Genomic DNA, 17,939 nt, shown 5'->3' with positions numbered 1-17,939 from the left:
AAACAATGCATCGCATTAAGAGGTTATTCTCTCATTGTTTATAAAAGAACAAATCCATTAATAGTATATTTTAGGAGCATGATCCACTAAAATATTTGCATTCTAATTCTGGTCTTATGTAAGCCAATTTCCTCATTATCCAATAACTAAAATGTTATGTTAGTTTATTCTCTTGTATGTTCAGAAAAATTATCATACAATGGAAGGATCTATTTCAAGCCAACTGACTTTCCTAATGAATAAAACATATATATATTTGAAGAGTATGCTATATATTTATAACCAATGAGTTCTTTGCAATAAGATCAGAATACATTTGTGGGACAATGTACGTGGAGATGTGGACATTCAAATGGATGACAGCAAGAATCTCCTATACACACACACACACACACACACACACACACACACACACACACAGAGTAGCTGTGTTGAAACTTATCTACACATATTTCACCCACATCCTTAATTTCTCCACCAAGATACAAGAGAAAACCAAGAACCACCATGAAAGGACATGGATGGAACTTGAAGGCATTAGGCTAAGTGAGAGAAATCAGAGAAAGCAAAAGACAAATACTGTATAATCTCACTTATATGTGGAATCTAAAAAAAAAAAAAAAAAAAAAAAAAAAGAATATCACCAGCCAGGATGTCAGCCTCATCCATGAACTGCGTACTGAAGAGAATGACTCTATTGGATTTCCTCTCTTTTAGGAGGTTCCATACACGGTGCCTTGAAAGAGGATCTGACCCAGCAGTTGGTTCATCCAACAGCAAAACCTGCACAGTAGGGAAACATAAAATCATTTTCCCCTTTCAGGTCAGTTTGTTTTTTTTTTAAAGCAATATGGAACTAGAGGGTATTATGCTAAGCGAAATAAGTCAATCAGAGAAAGACAATTATCATATGATCTCTGATATAAGGAATTTGAGAGGCAGGGCAGGGGGTTTTGGGGGAAAGGGAGGGAAAAATGAAACAAGATGGGACCAGGAAGGCAGACAAACCCTAAGATACTCCTACTCTCAGGAAACAAACTGAGGGTTACTGGGGTTGCTGGGGGTGAGGGGGAGGAATAGGGTGGCTGGGTTATGGACATTGAGGAGGATATGTGCTATGTTGAGTGCTGTGAAATGTGAGTGCTGATGATTCACAGACCTGTACCCCTGGGGCAAATACATATATGTTGATTTAAAAAAAAAAAACACTCCATTCTTGGCAAAAAGAAAAATAATAAAAAATAAAAAAAGCAATATATGTGTAAAAGTGTTTGGGAGAAATAGCTTACTATTTAATTTTTCATTTGAACAGTTCTTTTACATTCACCATTTGCAAATTCAGTCTGATGGAATACAATAGTTCCACAGTCCTCAATCTCATTCACCAGTAATTTTGGCTTGACTTACCTGAGGGTCTCCTAAAATGGCAATCCCAAAAGTTAGTTTCCTTTTTTGTCCACCACTTAAATTTTGAGCAAGAATATCTTGAATATTTTCCATCTCCAAGTCCCTTAAAACTTGTTGTATCTAACCAGAAAGAAAGAAAGAAAGAAAGAAAGAAAGAAAGAAAGAAAGAAAGAAAGAAAAGGATGTTTAGTCCAAAACCCAGCATGTTTGTTTTTAAAGACACAGTTGTTTTGCTGTTCATTGCCAAGGGCTTTTTTGCCCTTTTGATGATGAACCATGTAGCAATAACACAAATACATTTAGAATTTTCTAGATAAACAATTTCACGTTCATGGATGTGTGGCACCTAATATGTTCCTCTACCTCTTGTTCCACTTCATGCGGCTGAATCCCTTTTATTTTAGCGAAAAGCCTGAGATTTTCTTTCACAGTGAGGAAGCCAAATTGCACGTTGGATTGTGGACAGACTCCAGTGAGCTTGCTGATGCCTTCCAAGTCAGCCATTTCTGAAAGGGTGTGGTTATAGATGGTGACCGAACCTAGAAGCAGAAAAATTAACAGTCAGCATCAGGATAACCTGCCATGCTTCATTTACGATATTTTAAAGGGAAAAAACAATGTGTGTCTAACACTAGAGTCTTTTAAACATACTGTACCTTTATGGAGTACACTCTTGACTAAAAAGATAATGCTCACAATTCATCTGAACAAGCTAGAGTGCCCATTTATAAAGCTACTGATTTTGAAATATTAAAACCACAAAGACTTTTCTGAATGAGTAGAACATACATCTATTAAAAGAAAACCTTGGGGAAACTTGTAAGACTTGTCTCTGAAGTACCCGGTGTGACTAGCAGTTAATGAAACTACTAACTATTGAAATGAACCAACAAAACTAATTAACGAATAAAATGCACAGTTAACTTATGGGCTCATGTTCTTGCCTGTAATTATCTTCTCACCTGACGTTGGGACGGACAGTCCACTGAGCATGTTCAACAGGGTGGTTTTCCCAGCTCCACTGTGACCAAGGAGGGCAGTGATCTGGCCTTCGTATATGTCAAATACCAGACCTGGTGTTATTACAAAAAACAAACAAACAAACAAAAAAACAAACAAACAAAAATCCCATTCAGAGCCTACATATTAACTTTACATTTGCCCCCCCAATTTTTTTTTAAGATTTTATTTTTTTATTTAGAGTGAGAGCACAGCAGGGGGAGGGGCAGAAGGAGAAGAAGAGAGAAAATCTCAAGCAGACCTGTGCGGTGTGTTGTGCCCGATGTGAGGCTCGATCTCACGACCCTGAGCCGAAATCAAGAGTCTGACGTTTCACCAACTGAGCCATGCAGGTGCCCCCACATTCTCCAAAGTTTTTATAATTTCTTATAACATGTATATATTTGTCTAGCAATATTCAAAATAAAATCCATCCCCAAATCCTTCTTTTTAAAATTGCATCTTCCATGATACACACTTTATAGCTATAGCATTGTGATGATATATTATCATGTGATTAACAATTTTTAGGATGAGGGCAGTTTTGTCATTAAAAATGGGCTGACTATAATAAAGATCATTTATTAGGATTAGGGAGTGTGATGAGTTGAACATAAAGAACTTCATGATGCAATCATACAACTTTCAAACCCATAAGTTATCCATGGCACACCCTGACTTTCTAAAATTGTTCCATGGTTTTATGTATACTCAGGAGGAAACACAGTGTGCTCAAATGAAGGAGAATTGTGGTCTGGAATATCTGTTCTTTATCCCCATGAAGACAGTACAACAGTGAGGCATAGTCACCAAATCGAACAGCCATATTAAATATGATGTTAGTTCATTACCTTTCAAGGCTTCTACTTTTTCATGTTTTCCTTTTCTATATTCTTTCTTAAGATTTCTTATTCTGAAAAAGGGAGAAAAATGTGTTAAGGACATTGTGGAAGTAGACAGAGAGTTGAGAAATCAAGTCTTTGGGGTTGTGAGAAAATTCCAGGGGCTCTTTCCCTCACGTGACCCATGGTGACAGGAACTTTCCTCAGGAGACAATGGCGAATTGAATGAGGAACAAATGTTGAGCAAAGACCCAGGGAAATTAGGGATTTCTAGTTGTTTGGAAATAAAGAAAGCAGCACTGAATAAAACACACCCATATCTCAAATGGAAGATATGCATGGCATGAGTACCCTAACTTACATTTTCTTCCCATCTCTCTGGATGCTTTTTTCCCCTTTTCCGCATCACCTGCCTCTCCCTTCTCCCCTTCTCCATTAGGAAGCAAAGAGGAGAGAGACAGAGTAAATTAGAGAGAAAAGATGAAGAATAACAAGGGATACGATGACAGTGTCTTTCCTAAAGAAAACAGTCACAGAAAGGGAGCACAGCATCAAGAAGAGGGAAAAAAGAAAATGAGAGAAATGGAAATATGAAGATTATTTATTCCTTGATATTTGTTGTTCTACAATAAGATACTTGTAAGTATAAATGCTGACAATGTGGGAAAACTGAGTGCTTTTAACAATAATCGTGGCCTTTCGTGAGTGGAACGGCCTGGATATAGGTGGGTACAAAGAGACACCCAGGAAATCTTTGTCACATCTATGTTTTTCCAGATAGAGCTCGGGTCCCTGGCCTGTTCTCCATTTGCACCTTCATGTAATTTATTTATTACCTGATGGCTTCTCTCCCATGGAATTCTGGAGACACCGGTTCAAAAGAGTCATTGGATGAAGAATTTGAATCTATTTCATTCTCAAGGGCCACATGATCAGCCCTTTGGTGTTGAAACCAAGAAGAGGAATTCAGGAAAAACCGAGGAGAACGTCGATGTCCATATTCAGCTATATGAACAGGAGGCAACTGAGTATTGGATCAGTCACTTCTTTAAGGGTTATTGATCACAGAACAGTTTGTCAAGGCAGCTGCTTTGGGAAGCATTTAAACACCCTTAAGATCCAGTACCATCTAGCTTTCTTCATCTAGCACTAATATAAGCACTAATAGTATAATTATCTTTCATCTCTTGCAAGTGTCTCTTTAAAAAGAAACAATTTAAAATATTGTGGTAGAATGAGACCTTAGAAAGCAATTCTATAAAACGAAATGCAGAATACCATTGGGTTCATTTTAGAAATGTTGAAAAAAATGCTTGATAATTTATATTTGGTATGTTGTAGACAGTTATTTTAAAGAAATGCACTGAATGAAATTGCACTGATACACAATTAGGTTACTACTTACTGGGCAAAATTTTGTCAAAATATAATGTCAAAGCCAAATACAGAAGACCATCAAAAACCAACATGAAAAGAGTAGCTATTATTAGGTATGGGTTGTCGGAAGAATCCAAATGGATGTTAGAATTCACATCATAGTCCAAATGTATAAGCTGGAAAAAAGATACATACATTGAATTTTAGAAGGATAAATGGAGTATAAAGAATTATTATTGTCTTATTTCTGCTGAACACTGAGATTGAAAAAAATAAAACACGGTTCCTGTCTTCACAGAGCTCTAATCTATTGGAAGACATGACACTGAATCCATATAACTACAAATCAATTTGGGAAGTTAGTGGAGGTAGGTACTGAAGGCTTAGAGACCCATTGGCAGAAGTGAGCAAATACTTTGGGAAGTGAAAACTCACAGGAGGGACTGCCTAAGGATTTCATCAGTTGTAGGATGGGGGCAAAGGGGATGTTCTAGAAAGGGGACACTATTTGAAAGTAAAAACATGAAAGGCTGGAAATACTTCAATGGCTGGACAGAAGACACAATACTAATTTCTTATTATAATAAGAAATTGTACATGGTACATTGTAATGCACACTATAGTGCGTTACAATGAGTTTATATGTAATGTAACCTTTCATGTAGAATTTTACGGCTATGATGTCACACCTAGAATTAAGTTTTCCAAGAAGGGGTTCAGTTTCATGTACAATTGGCCAATTAAAAATAAAAATTTATTTCTATTGAATTCCTGGTTTTCAAATACTTGTGATAGTATTAAGAGTCATGTTCCCTGTGCATTAAATAAGCTAAATGTTCGTTGGGAAAACCCATTGAAAGTAAAAGCAGAACCACGTCAATAATGAAGTATCAACCTATCTTTAATGACTTAAAGCCAGTTATGCTGGGAGAGAAAAATACCCCCCCCAATACCTTACATGTGTATCTTTACAAAAGTGGGTAGGAATTTTGATGCTTAGAACATAGAGGATGAATTCCTCAGAGAGAACTTTTTAATGTTCTGTAAAATATGAAGTCGTTATATTAACTCTTACCTGGGCCATTCCAGCAGTGAAAGCAAAAGGGCTAAGAAGACATAAGGTCCATTCCAAAAATGCAGGAAGATGTCTGTACAATGCAGTGAATCCCAGACTCCCCCAAAAGACAGTAAGGAGAAAGACAACCAACCCAGTAAGGAAAGGTTTCTTTATCAACACGCTCATCAGGAAAGCTAAAGTTATCTGAGAGGAGAGAAAAACTTCAGGTAGTATATAAATCTCTGAGAATCATCAGTATCATAATAAAAAAATTTCATAATTCAAAAATATATAACATCCATTCCTCTCCCCCTGCCCCCAGATACTGTCTCATGCAAATACTGTTATACAGCAAACAGAAACAGAAGAGGTGTGACTAGAATCAGTGAGAAATGACTGGCAGGCTTTCTCTGAGAGAGAGAGAGAGAAAGATATTAAATTCACCAACTCACCAAAGACAGGCCATAGAGGAGAAAGAGAGTGAAGACCACCATGAAGCCAGTTAGGACGACAACTTGGGCAGATTTTGTAATAAGAGCCATCAAAGTAGCCACAATAAAGATGAAGCCAGCATACATCAAACCCCAGGAGAGCCTAGCACAGAAACTAAGCATCAGTTCAGAGGGCTGGCACTTTAATCATTTTATTTATGCATTTACTCTGCAAATGACTTGGGAAGCTTACCCTCTATGAAGAACAAAGGGAATATAACAGCTAAGAGATTAGAAAACTTCTCTGTCCCCAAAGTTCATATGCTACCAGGGGAGGTAGACAATAAACAAGTAAACAGGTAAAATAGGTAACTAATTGCAAAATCAGAAAGAAATAGGCAGAGTCATGTAATGAGGGTAATTGGGAATGGTTTTCTGGGAAGACATCTACAACCTATATATCCATTCTGGACTACATCTTTCAGTAGAGTATAAATACTATGGAGGAAAAACATGAAGCAGGGATCAGCAAACATTTTCTCTGCTGAGCCAGATAGTAAATCTTTTAGGCTCTTTGGACCATATGGTCTCTTGCAACTACTGAAGTCTACCTTTGCAGTCACAGGAAACATGTAAATGACTGGACTCCATTCCAATAAAAAATTTATTTATAGACCCTGACATTGGAATTTCATATAAATTTTTGTGTGCCATAAAATATTATTGTTCTTTTGATTTTTTAGGCATTTTCATAAAAGTCATTACTAGCTTGCAGATTGTCCAAATAGCTTGCTAACCCCTTATAGAGATGATTAGATATGGATTAGGTATAGATCAGATACACAGGTAGGCATTGCAACACAGAGATACAGAAAGATAGATGGATACGAAGATATGGTTTTCTTGCTATCATTGCCACAAAAAACAGGAATAAAGTTTTTTATAGGGGAAAGATAACAAGCTTCCTAATCATACAGATGTAGGTTCAGGCTTTCTGTGCTACATTGTAATGGTATGATTTGAGAGGTAGCTACAGGATCTCTCTAAATTTCCTTAATGTCTACTGAAAAATAAGATAATTAAATGAAATGTTGTACGTTATGTGTTTAATGTGGTAACTGGTTTATAATGAGACCATGATGAACACTTAGCTTTCTTTTCTCCAAAGTATAAAATGCCATCACGTTTTAGTAAATCTTGCCTAATTGTAATGGTACCCTTTGCTCAATCATATCTGTTCATCTGAAATTGTTCATCTCTCTGAGTCCTATAAACTTCTTAATTTCATTCATATGCATTATCAGTAGAATGTCACAGCCTTTTCTTATGGGGGAAAAGTCCTGATTTTTTTTTAACCTTCCTTCATTGGATTTATTTGGTTTCTCTCTTCTTTTTATCATATTGTTTACTTTTCTCTGACTCTCTGTAAATTTCTCATTTTATTTATTTTTTTTCTTTTTTAAAAGATTTTATTTATTCATTTGGCAGATCACAAGTAGGCAGAGAGGCAGGCAGAGAGAGGAAGAAGCAGGCTCCCTGCTGAGCAGAGAACCCGATGAGAGACTCGATCCCAGGACCCTGAGATCATGACCTGAGCTGAAGGCAGAGGCTTTAACCCACTGAGCCACCCAGGCACCCTACCCCTTTATCTAATAAGACATTGCAAATATCTTCTCCCATTCTGTTGTTGATTATTTCCTTTACTGTGCAAAAGCTTTTTATCTTGATGAAGTCCCAATAGTTCATTTTTGCCTTTGTTTCCTTTGCCTTTAGAGACGTGTCCAGCAAGAAGTTGCTGCAGCTGAGGTCACAGAGGTTGCTGCCTGTGTTCTCCTCTATGATTTTGATGGATTCCTTTCTCACATTTAGGTCTTTCACCCATTTTGAGTCTATTTTTGTGAATGATGTAAGAAAATGATCCACTTTCATTCTGCTGCATGTGGCCGTCTGATTTTCCCAACACCATTTGTTGAAGAGATTGTCTTTTTTCCATTAGATATCCTTTCCTGTTTTGTTGAAGATCAGTTGACCATAGAGTTGAGGATCCATTTCTGGGGTTTCTGTTCTGTTCCATTGATCTATGTGTCCATTTTTATGCCAGTACCATACTGTCTTAATGATTGCAGCTTTGTCATAGAGCTTGAAGTCTGGGGTTGTGATGCCACCAGGCTTGATTTTCCTTCTCAACATTCCTTTGGCTATTTCGGGTCTTTTCTGATTATATACAAATTTTAGGATTATTTATTCAAGCTCTGTCAAAAAGTTGATGATGTTTGATTGCATTGAATGTATAGATGCTCTAGGTAGCATAGACATTTTAACAATATTTGTTCTTCCAATTCATGAGCATGGACATATTTCCATATCTTTGTGTCTTCTTCAGTTTCTTTTCTGAGTGTTCTATAGGTTTCTGAGTACAGATCCTTTGCCTCTTTGGTTAGGTTTATTCCCAGTTATCTTATGGTTTTGGGTGTGATTGTAAATAGGATTGACTATTAATTTCTCTTTCTTCTGTCTTGTTGCTGGTGTGTAGAAATGCAACTGATTTCTGTGCATTGATTTTATATCCTGCCACTTTGCTGAATTCCTGTGTGAGTTCTAGCAATTTTGGGGTGGAGTCTTTTGGGTTTTTCACATAAAGTATCATGTCATCTGTGAAGAGTGAAAGTCTGACTTGTTTGACATTTTGGATGCCTTTTATTTCCTTTTGTTGTTTGATTGCTGAGGCTAGGACTTATAGTACTATGTTGAAAACAGTGGTGATAGTGGACATCCCTGCTATGTTCCTGACCTTGGAGAAAAGCTCTCAGTTTTTCCTCATTGAAAGTAATATTTGCTGTGGGTGTTTCATATATGGCTTTTATGATATGTTCCCTTTATGCCTATACTATGAAGGTTTTAAACAAGAAAGGATGCTGAATTTCATCAAATGCTTTTTCTGCACCTATTGAGGTCATATGGTTCTTGTCCTCTCTTTTATTAATATAGTGTATCACATTGATTTGTTTGTGGACATTGAACCACCCTTGCAGCCCAGGAATAAATCCCATTTGGTTGTGGTGAATAATCCTTTTAATGTATTGTTGGATCCTATTGGCTAATATTTGGTGAGAATTTTTGAATCCATGTTCATCAGGGATATTGGTCTGTAATTCTCCTTTTTGGTGGGGTCTTTGTCAGGTTTTGGGATCAATATAATGCTGGTCTCGTAGTAAGAGTTTGGAAGTTTTCCTTCCATTTCTATTTCTTGAAACAGCTTCAGAAGAATAAGTATTAATTTTTCTTTAAAAGTTTAGTAGAATTCTGCTAGGAAGCCACCTGGCCCTGGACTCTTTTGTTGGGAGATTTTCGATTACTGCTTCAATTTCCTCGCTAGTTATGGATCTGTTCAGGTTTTCTATTTCTTCCTGTTTCAGTTTTGGTAGTTTGTATGTTTCTAGGAATGCACCCATTTCTTCCAGATTGCATAATTTGTTGGCATATAGTTACTTGTGATACGTTCTTATAATTGTTTGTATTTCTTTGATGTTGGTTTTGATCTCTCTTCTTTCATTCATGATTTTATTTGAATCTTTTTTCTTTTTGGTAAGTCTGGCCACAGGCTTATCAGTGTTATTAAAGTCTTATTAATTCTTTCAAAGAATTAACTCCTAGATTTGTTGATCCGTTCTACTGTTCTTTTGATTTATATTTCATTGATTTCTGCTCTAATCCTTTTTTTCCCTTTTTTTGAGAGAGCGAGAGAGAGCACGAGCAGGGGAGATGTAGAGGGAGAGAAAAAAGGAGAAACAGACTCTACTGAGTAGGGAGCCTGATATGGGGTTAGATCCCAGGACCCTGGAATCATGACCTGAGCCAAAGGCAGATGCTTAATTGACAGAGCCACCCAGGTGTCCCAATTCTGCCCTAATCTTTATTAATTATCTTCTGCTAAGTTTAGGGTTTATTTGCTGTTCTTTCTCCAACTCCTTTAGATATAAGGTTAGGTTGTGTATTTGAGACCTTTCTTGTTTTTTGAGAAAGCCTTGTATTGCTACATACTTTCCTCTTATGACTGACTTTGTTGCATCCCAAAGATTTTGAATTGTTGTGTTTTCATTTTCATTTGTTTCCATGATTTTTTTAATTCTTCTTTAATTTCCTGGTTGACCCATCATTCTTTAGTAGGATGCTCTTCAGCTTCCATGAATTTGAGTTCTTTCGAAATTTCCTCTTGTGATTGAGTTCCAGTTTCAAAGCATTATGGTCCAAAAATAAGCAGGGAATGATCCTAATCTTTTGGTACCAATTGAGAGCTGATTTGTACACCCAGTATGTGATCTATCCTGGAGGATGGTCCATGTGCACTTGAGAAGAATGTGAATTCTGTAGCTTTAGAATGGAATGCTCCTAATATATCTGTGAAGTCCATCTGGTCCAGTGTGTCATTCAAAGCCCTTGTTTCCTTGTTGATCTTCTGCTTAGATGATCTGTCCATTGCAGTGAGGGAAATGTTAAAGTCCCCTATTACTTTTGTATTATTATTGATGTGTTTCTTTAATTTTGTTATTAATTGCTTTATATAATTGGCTGTTCCCATGTTAGGGACATAAATATTTACAATTTGTTAGAACTTCTTGTTGGATAGACCCTTCAGTTTTGATATAGTATCCTTCCTTATCTCTTATTACAGTCTTTGGTTTAAAATCCAATTTGTCTGATATGAGGTTTGCCACCCCAGCTTTCTTTTGGTGTCCATTAGCATGATAAATGGTTTTCCATCCCCTTACTCTCAATCTGGAGGTATCTTCAGGTCTGAAATGAATCTCTTGCAGACAGCATATCGATGGGTTTTGCTTTTTTATCCAATCTGATACCCTGTGTCTTGATTGGGATGTTTAGCCCATTTACATTTAGAGCAATTAATGAAAGATATAAATTTAATGTCATTATGTTACCTGTAAAGTCACAATTTCTATATACTTTCTCTGTTCCTTTCTGGTCTATGTTACTTTTGGCCCCTCTCTTCTCCTAAAGGATCCCTTTTAATATTTCTTACAGGACTGATTTAGTGTTCACAAATTCTTTTAGTTTGTTTGTCCTGGACGCTTTTTATCTCTTCTATTTTGAATGATATTCTAACTTGATAAACTACTCTTGGCTGCGTATATCTCCCATTTAGCACTCTGATTATATGATGCCACTCCTTTCTGGCTTGCCAGGTCTCTGTGGATGTTTGCTGATTGGTTAATGTTTCTACCCTTGTAGGTTAAGGACCTCTTTTCCTGAGCTGCTTTCAGGATTTTCTCTCTGTCTCTGAGATTTACAAGTTTCACTATTATATATTAGGGTGTTGACCTATTTTAACTGATTGTTGAGTGGGTTTTTCTGTGCCTCCTGGACTTGAATGCCTGTTTTCTTCCCAGGATTAAGGAAGCTCTCTTCTTGAATTTGCTCCAATATACCTCCTGTCCCCATTTTCTGGGATCCCAATTATTCTAATATTATTTTGCTTTATGGTATCACTTGTCTCTCAAATTCTCCCCTTGTGATCTAGTAGTAGTTGATCTCTCTTTTCCTCAGCTTCTTTTTTCTCCATCATATTGTCTTTTATATCACTAATTCTCTCTTCTGCCTCATTTATCCTAGCAGTTAGAGCTTCCATTTTTTTTAAAGATTTTATTTATTTATTTGTCAGAGAGAGAGAGAGCACAAGCAGACAGAGTGGCAGGCAGAGGCAAAGGGAGAAGCAGGCTCACCGCTGAGCAAGGAGCCCGATGTGGGACTCGATCCCAGGACGCTGGGATCATGACCTGAGCCAAAGGCAGCCACTTAACCAACTGAGCCACCCAGGCGTCCCAGAGCTTCCATTTTTTATTGTATCTCATTAATAGCCTTTTTTATTTTGGTTTGGTTAGATTTTTAGTTCTTTTATTTCTTCAGACAGGGATTCTCTAGTGCCTTCTATGCTTTTTTTTAAGCCCAGCTGGTATCTTTATAATTATTATTCTGAACTCTATTTCTGACATCTTACTTATATCCATACTGATTAGGTCTCTGGCAGTCAGTACTGCCTCTTGGTTTTTTTGTTTGTTCATTTTTGTTTTTTTTGTTTTTTGTTTTTTTTGAGGTGAGTTTTTCCATCTTGTCATTCTGTCTTGCAGAAAGTGGTCACTTTTCTATTTGTAGTTTTGCAACAATTCTTTCCTTAGATCTCCAGCTGAGTTTGCAAGTGTTCAGAATGGTTTGAAAGCTATTCTAGCTGAATTCCTGATACCACATGAAATTAAGATCTACTCTTCTGCCATCCTGGACTCTCCTAACATCCTTTTAAAAACTACATTTCATATGTCCAGAACTATTCTGTAGATTCTACAAATCTTGTTTACCAGTGAGAATAACATCAGTGTATAAAGAAACCAAATTCAAACTATGACTTTTTCAGTCCAGAACTCATACTTTTGCTATTCTATATCTCAAATACATCCCTTGACTAAATTCATTAAGTTTTTCTTGTTGCTAGTTGGAGATTCACTCCTTGGTTTCTTTTTGTTGTTGTTCATTCATTCGTTCTTTCTTTCTAGATTTTATTTATTTATTTGACAGAGAGAGAGAGAGAGCACAAGCAGGAGGAGGAGGAGAGAGAGAAGTAGGTTCCTGGCTGAGTAGGGAGACTGATGTGGGGCTCAATCCCAGGACCTTGGGATCATGTCCTGAGCTGAAGGCAGACACTTAACCAACTGAGCCACCCAGGCATTCATCACTCCTTGGTTTCTTAACTTACATCTACTGTCCTCTCAGACTATGACCATTCCCAAATTTCTATCAACTGTCATCTAATATTGAATGCTTAATTTTTTGCTGAGCTCAATGCTAAGCACATTAAGTACATTCCCTTCTTTAATACTCATAGTCAGTGAGAGATAGATGCCATTACAATGTTTTACAGAAAAGGAAACAGAGTTTTAAGAAATTAAGTAGGTTGTTTGGGGTGGTAATGCTCAGATGGAGAAGACCCATGGCTTTCTATCTCCCAGGCTTGTGTTCTAATCACACTGTTAGTCCACCACTAAGGAAGTTCTGTGCTGAAAGAGCATAACAGGCTTTTTTTTTTTTTCTTTCCCCATCAGTGTCATTAGAGTGATGATTCATTCAATTCAAGGGCAGTATTAACCACCTTATCTCATGAAATATCTGAAATGTGTATTTCATTGAACAATAGAAACCTCATGTTCTTAACATATTTGGGTGTACTCATGTCTAGCAACTAGTGACTGAGCGTCATCATTTTTATTTCTTAATGACTTGGGTATCAGTAGACACCTATGGGATCAGGCTTCCTTTAATTTAAAGAGGTTTGGAAAGCTTTATTTACCATGCTTAATTGAATCTATTCCATTAATTTATGATGTACCTCTTTAGGAAAGAATCCAGTTTAAATATCATACTTCATAGGCTTAGGGAGTCCAACCAGCTAGCTTGTTGTGTTTATCTATGTTGCATGATAGATTGTGGCCATGTTACTTACCAGAATGATGACTCTCGAAGGCCCATCATTATCATCAATGACTTAATGTATTGTCTTTCTTGTGTAACATTGACTGATAAATAGTAAATGAATGTGGAAAAAGAAATAATGCAGAAGAATATGAAAAAATCAGTTGCAACTCCTGCTTGGGCAACAAAAGGTAATATCTTCATGTTTATACCAGTGATTGACATCAGCTCTTCCATCACTGAATGATTTGTTGTGATCTAAGGGAAGGTATCAAGGAACACATTGTTATCATCACACCAGTTCTAACCTCGTGTATTTTCTCTCAGTTATAACAAATTATGTGCATTCTACATTTAAATATATATGTTCATATAAATCTATATGACCCCTTGTAGTTCCTGAAACACTCCAAGTTCTGACTGACTCCTTAGAGCTTTCCTATTTACCATCTTCCCTGCACAAAATTTTACTCATGCTTGAAGGTGCAACTGAAATGTCACTTCCGTTAGTCATCTTCCCCAATATTTCTCATTAGAGTATGTTCTGCTTCATTGTTTGCCTTGCACAGCATGTGTAATTCCATGATAGAACCTAAACTTTTATTGTGACTTCATGTCCATATTTCTGTCCCCTCAATATCCAGGATCCCTGGAGAAAAGTACCTGTGTTCTACTGATTTCTTGATCTTCAGTGCTTAGCATAATGGCTTACATATAGCAGTTCTTCTCTGTATTGTGCCAAATAAATTCAGTGACTCAATTAAGTAAATGCTAAGGTAGGGGAATCTATTATAGCACCATGCATCAAAATGCAATATACAATGCAGTTACTTTTCTTTAACTCAATACTCACTTCTATAATAGCAGCATTAATGGCAGCTTGAAAAGCTACAAAACCTTTCTCCCAGAACATGGAACCTTCACATGTGATTTTTTCATCCATTACTTGACAATGAGCTATAGTAAAAGAAGAACACAACCATTTATGATGGGATGGGATGATCTTGGTTATAGGAAAAATCAAAACTTCAAATGTTCGAAAAGACACTACAAATCCACAATAATACAGTGTATGGTAGGACTTCTCCAGTGAGTTTGGAAGAACATACCCAAGAAGAATACACCAGAATTGCTTTATTAATGTTTTTAAGGCCAGTTATCAATAATTTGCATTCAATCTTATCATTCTCTCAGTTAGCCAAGAATGCTTTTTTTTTTTAGCTTTGCTCTTCTGTTGTTTTTGCCATGAAAGCACTACATTTTAAAAATTTTTTTCATTTTTTTAAAAGATTTTATTTATTTATTTGATAGAGACAGAGATCACAAATAGGCAGAGAGGCAGGCAGAGAGAGACGGGGAAGCAGGCTCCTTGCTGAGCAGAGAGCCCGATGTGGGGCTCGATCCCAGGACCCTGAGATCATGACCTGAGCCAAAGGCAGAGGCTTTAATCACTGAGCCACCCAGGCACCCCAACACTACATTTTTTAAAATGTTTGGGAATCAATGAGCAAGAATCTTTCCTTCAGGTTATATTTAGCTGTGGCATAGGAATAATAGCAAATATTATTTCTTAATAAAACAATATACTTAAGAACACAGGCTTTATTTAAATAAGAATAAATCGCATTTATATTCAGAAATTAAGAGAATATATTCAGAAATTAAGAGAACATCCAACATATGGTTGTGTAGACTTCAGAGATCGCATGTGTCTTCTAGCGGCTAATGACATAATAGCAAAAAAACCAAAAACCAAAAACCAAAAATCCTTCCAGTAGGAAAATTACCTGAATGGTCTCTGTGTTCCTTCATCTTGGGGATTCTCCCTCTCCAGACAAACTTCAGATGATATGAGAATGTATCATTAAAGATGACTTTTACTGCATCTATAGAGTAGTTTAAATCCAAATCATCCATGCTTTTCTCATCTGGCCACCCCATGATTCTTCTTCCTGGCATGTGAAAGAAAGAAGTAGCTAATAAGGAAGATTTTTATGTGGTCCAATGACAGCAGACCATATTCAATTATGTTACAATTATTTAATGTTAAACCTCTTTATTCACTAAAGGCAGGGCTGATCCTAAATAAGAGGCCCATACTGTGGCAGAGTGTCTAAAATTCTGGATAAAATCAGAGTTATGGGGCAATCACTTTTATCACAAATAGATCATGTCTTTCCAAATAAACTTTTACACCAATGATTTAAAGCACTGATTTTGGGATAATATCAATACCACTATTACATCAGGAATGCCCCTAGCAATACACAGCAATACAAAGACCTATCCAAAGTTGAAATATATCATATAATTATAAGATGTATTTTCACGTGACCATGGTGTCAATGTGGCCAAACCTCTGAAGACAACATAAAATCATTAAGTTTAGAGAATGTTTTCTCAAGATAGCATCTCAAGATACCTAAAAGATACAACAGAATTAATAACTGTTACTGACCAAACCCAGGCTACTTAGCCCATGTAATTCCCTGCAGCCTGGATTCTGATGGAGCGTACTTCCAGTGCATTATGATATGCTTCTAGTTCTCTGCATCTCCTGCAATCTGGCAGCTGCATCCAGAGGCTTAATCAGACTCTGGTCAAATCCCTTTGGTGAAATTAGAGGTGGTGGTATGTTCTTTCATTAGAGTGTCAGGATTTCTGATAATCTGGTATTTAGAGATATTATTAGCATCCATGGATACTCAGTACCTAGATCCATTATTTCAATGGGAGTTTTAAAATGGTATATTATATTGCCATCATTTGTTTTTTATGTTTTAGTGGAAACATTTATAAAATAGTACTTTCCAGCATCTGTTTATCCACTAATATAGTTCATATAGGATAAATACTGGGTATCTTCTCTTCATACACAAATTTTCATAAGAAGAACTGATTCTGTACCATATTCTAAAAGCATTTTTTTCCTTTTAATACATTGTGGAAGCCTGGATTTTATGTATACATTGGATGAGTATCATATCATCACGCCTACTATTCTTATTGAAGCTCAAAGTATGCCAACTAGACCAGTGGGAGTCTCCTCAAATCGAGTCCCTTTGACAGAACCTATTCATTATCACTGGCTTCCTAGCAATCTGGAATGAAAATATTAGAGAGAGAGTGCATGTGCTCGATATTGGGGGGGAGGGGCAGAGGGAACGAAAGATTCAAGCAGACTCTGTGGTGAGCACAGAGCCTGATGTGGGCTCAATCTCATGATTCAGATCCTGAGATCATGATCTGAACCAAAACCAAGAGTCTGACACTCAACCCACTGCACCACCCTAGTGCCCTGACAATATTCTTTACCCTGTAAATTTCCTGTCCCAGACCTCTGCATCTCCTTTCCTCCAGGACTGAGATTCCTGGGTTTCCAAGACAGAGGGGTGGGAGAAAGAGACTACTTCATAATTACCTATTTGGTATATCCCACTTTCCATATGTAACAGCTTTGGGATAACTGCCTAATACTACCCTACCAGGATAGTTGCTGAAAATTATTTCAGTTGTTCACAGATTGACCTACTCTGCTTTGCAAGGGGTACTGGTTTCCTCTCAGGGGGCTCTTTCCAGCTCCATCAGATACCCCACTGCTCCCCTTTGCTCTCCCAACACCCCAGAGAGATGCCATGCAGGCTTGGTGGCTGTTGGTGATTCCTCCCCCCCACTTATATTGTGGGGTTTGGAGAAATACTCTACTATCTAGTTTTGTTGGTAGCTACTGCTGACTTCTTGGTTTTACTGTCTAATTTCCCTCTCAGTTCTTTATGTATTTGAAGAGAATTAAAAACTATGCTCTAGTGATGTCCAATATTTCCAAAATCTTCTCACTAACATACATTTGAATAATACCAGACTGTCTCATTTTGATACAGATGATAATGAGGATAATACAAAATCCCAAAATAAATGTGTGTGTTTTGCAAATCAGGAAAACGTCAAGAACTGCTAGAGAACATACCTTTCATGAATGGGGCTGAAGCCACTTTTTCCATGATCTCCTGGGTTGTTTTGGATTCAGGGGCAAATGCAATCACATAATTAGAGTCATTAAAATTATCTACACGTCCCAGATTCATTGCAGGCAATTGAGGAAAGTCATTAACTTGATGTAAATTGGAGGAAAGTCGGTATGCAAGCAATACTAGAAGAAACGAGAAAAACCATTCCTACACAGCAATGAGAGAAAAATGAAACCAATCAAGAGCTGCTCATCCACAGAGAAATCATCCATAAGAACTTCAAACGTGTAGTTTTGTTATGTAGCATGGACCATTTTTTCCACTCTCCCAGTTTCCAAGTGTTTCCGTTTTCTTTTGCCCTTTGATTCGCGTATTTTGAAAT

At 37.0% G+C, this 17,939-nt stretch overlaps 1 protein-coding gene across 1 annotated transcript in view; it reads right to left on the bottom strand.

Moving 5' to 3' along the window:
• Positions 1-17,939, bottom strand: part of LOC111158053 (ATP binding cassette subfamily A member 9) — a 71,807-nt gene that overhangs the window by 52,190 nt on the left and 1,678 nt on the right. The window contains exons 2-14 of the mRNA XM_022519849.1: positions 17,557-17,764; positions 15,377-15,541; positions 14,443-14,546; positions 13,621-13,847; positions 6,135-6,276; positions 5,701-5,886; positions 4,654-4,801; positions 4,085-4,253; positions 3,258-3,319; positions 2,370-2,480; positions 1,771-1,946; positions 1,408-1,527; positions 645-783 (exon numbers count right to left, since the gene is read on the bottom strand). Of these exons, the coding sequence (XP_022375557.1) occupies positions 645-783; positions 1,408-1,527; positions 1,771-1,946; positions 2,370-2,480; positions 3,258-3,319; positions 4,085-4,253; positions 4,654-4,801; positions 5,701-5,886; positions 6,135-6,276; positions 13,621-13,847; positions 14,443-14,546; positions 15,377-15,541; positions 17,557-17,764 (1,957 nt within the window). The remainder of the gene's footprint in view (positions 1-644; positions 784-1,407; positions 1,528-1,770; positions 1,947-2,369; positions 2,481-3,257; positions 3,320-4,084; positions 4,254-4,653; positions 4,802-5,700; positions 5,887-6,134; positions 6,277-13,620; positions 13,848-14,442; positions 14,547-15,376; positions 15,542-17,556; positions 17,765-17,939) is intronic.

The sequence above is a fragment of the Enhydra lutris genome, unplaced genomic scaffold, assembly GCF_002288905.1.
Source record: "Enhydra lutris kenyoni isolate GAN:26980312 unplaced genomic scaffold, ASM228890v2 scaffoldscaffold57, whole genome shotgun sequence".
In the NCBI taxonomy this organism is placed as follows: Eukaryota; Metazoa; Chordata; class Mammalia; order Carnivora; family Mustelidae; genus Enhydra; species Enhydra lutris.
Note: the sequence above shows the minus strand (reverse complement) of the source record. Positions and strands in the feature narration are given on the sequence as shown.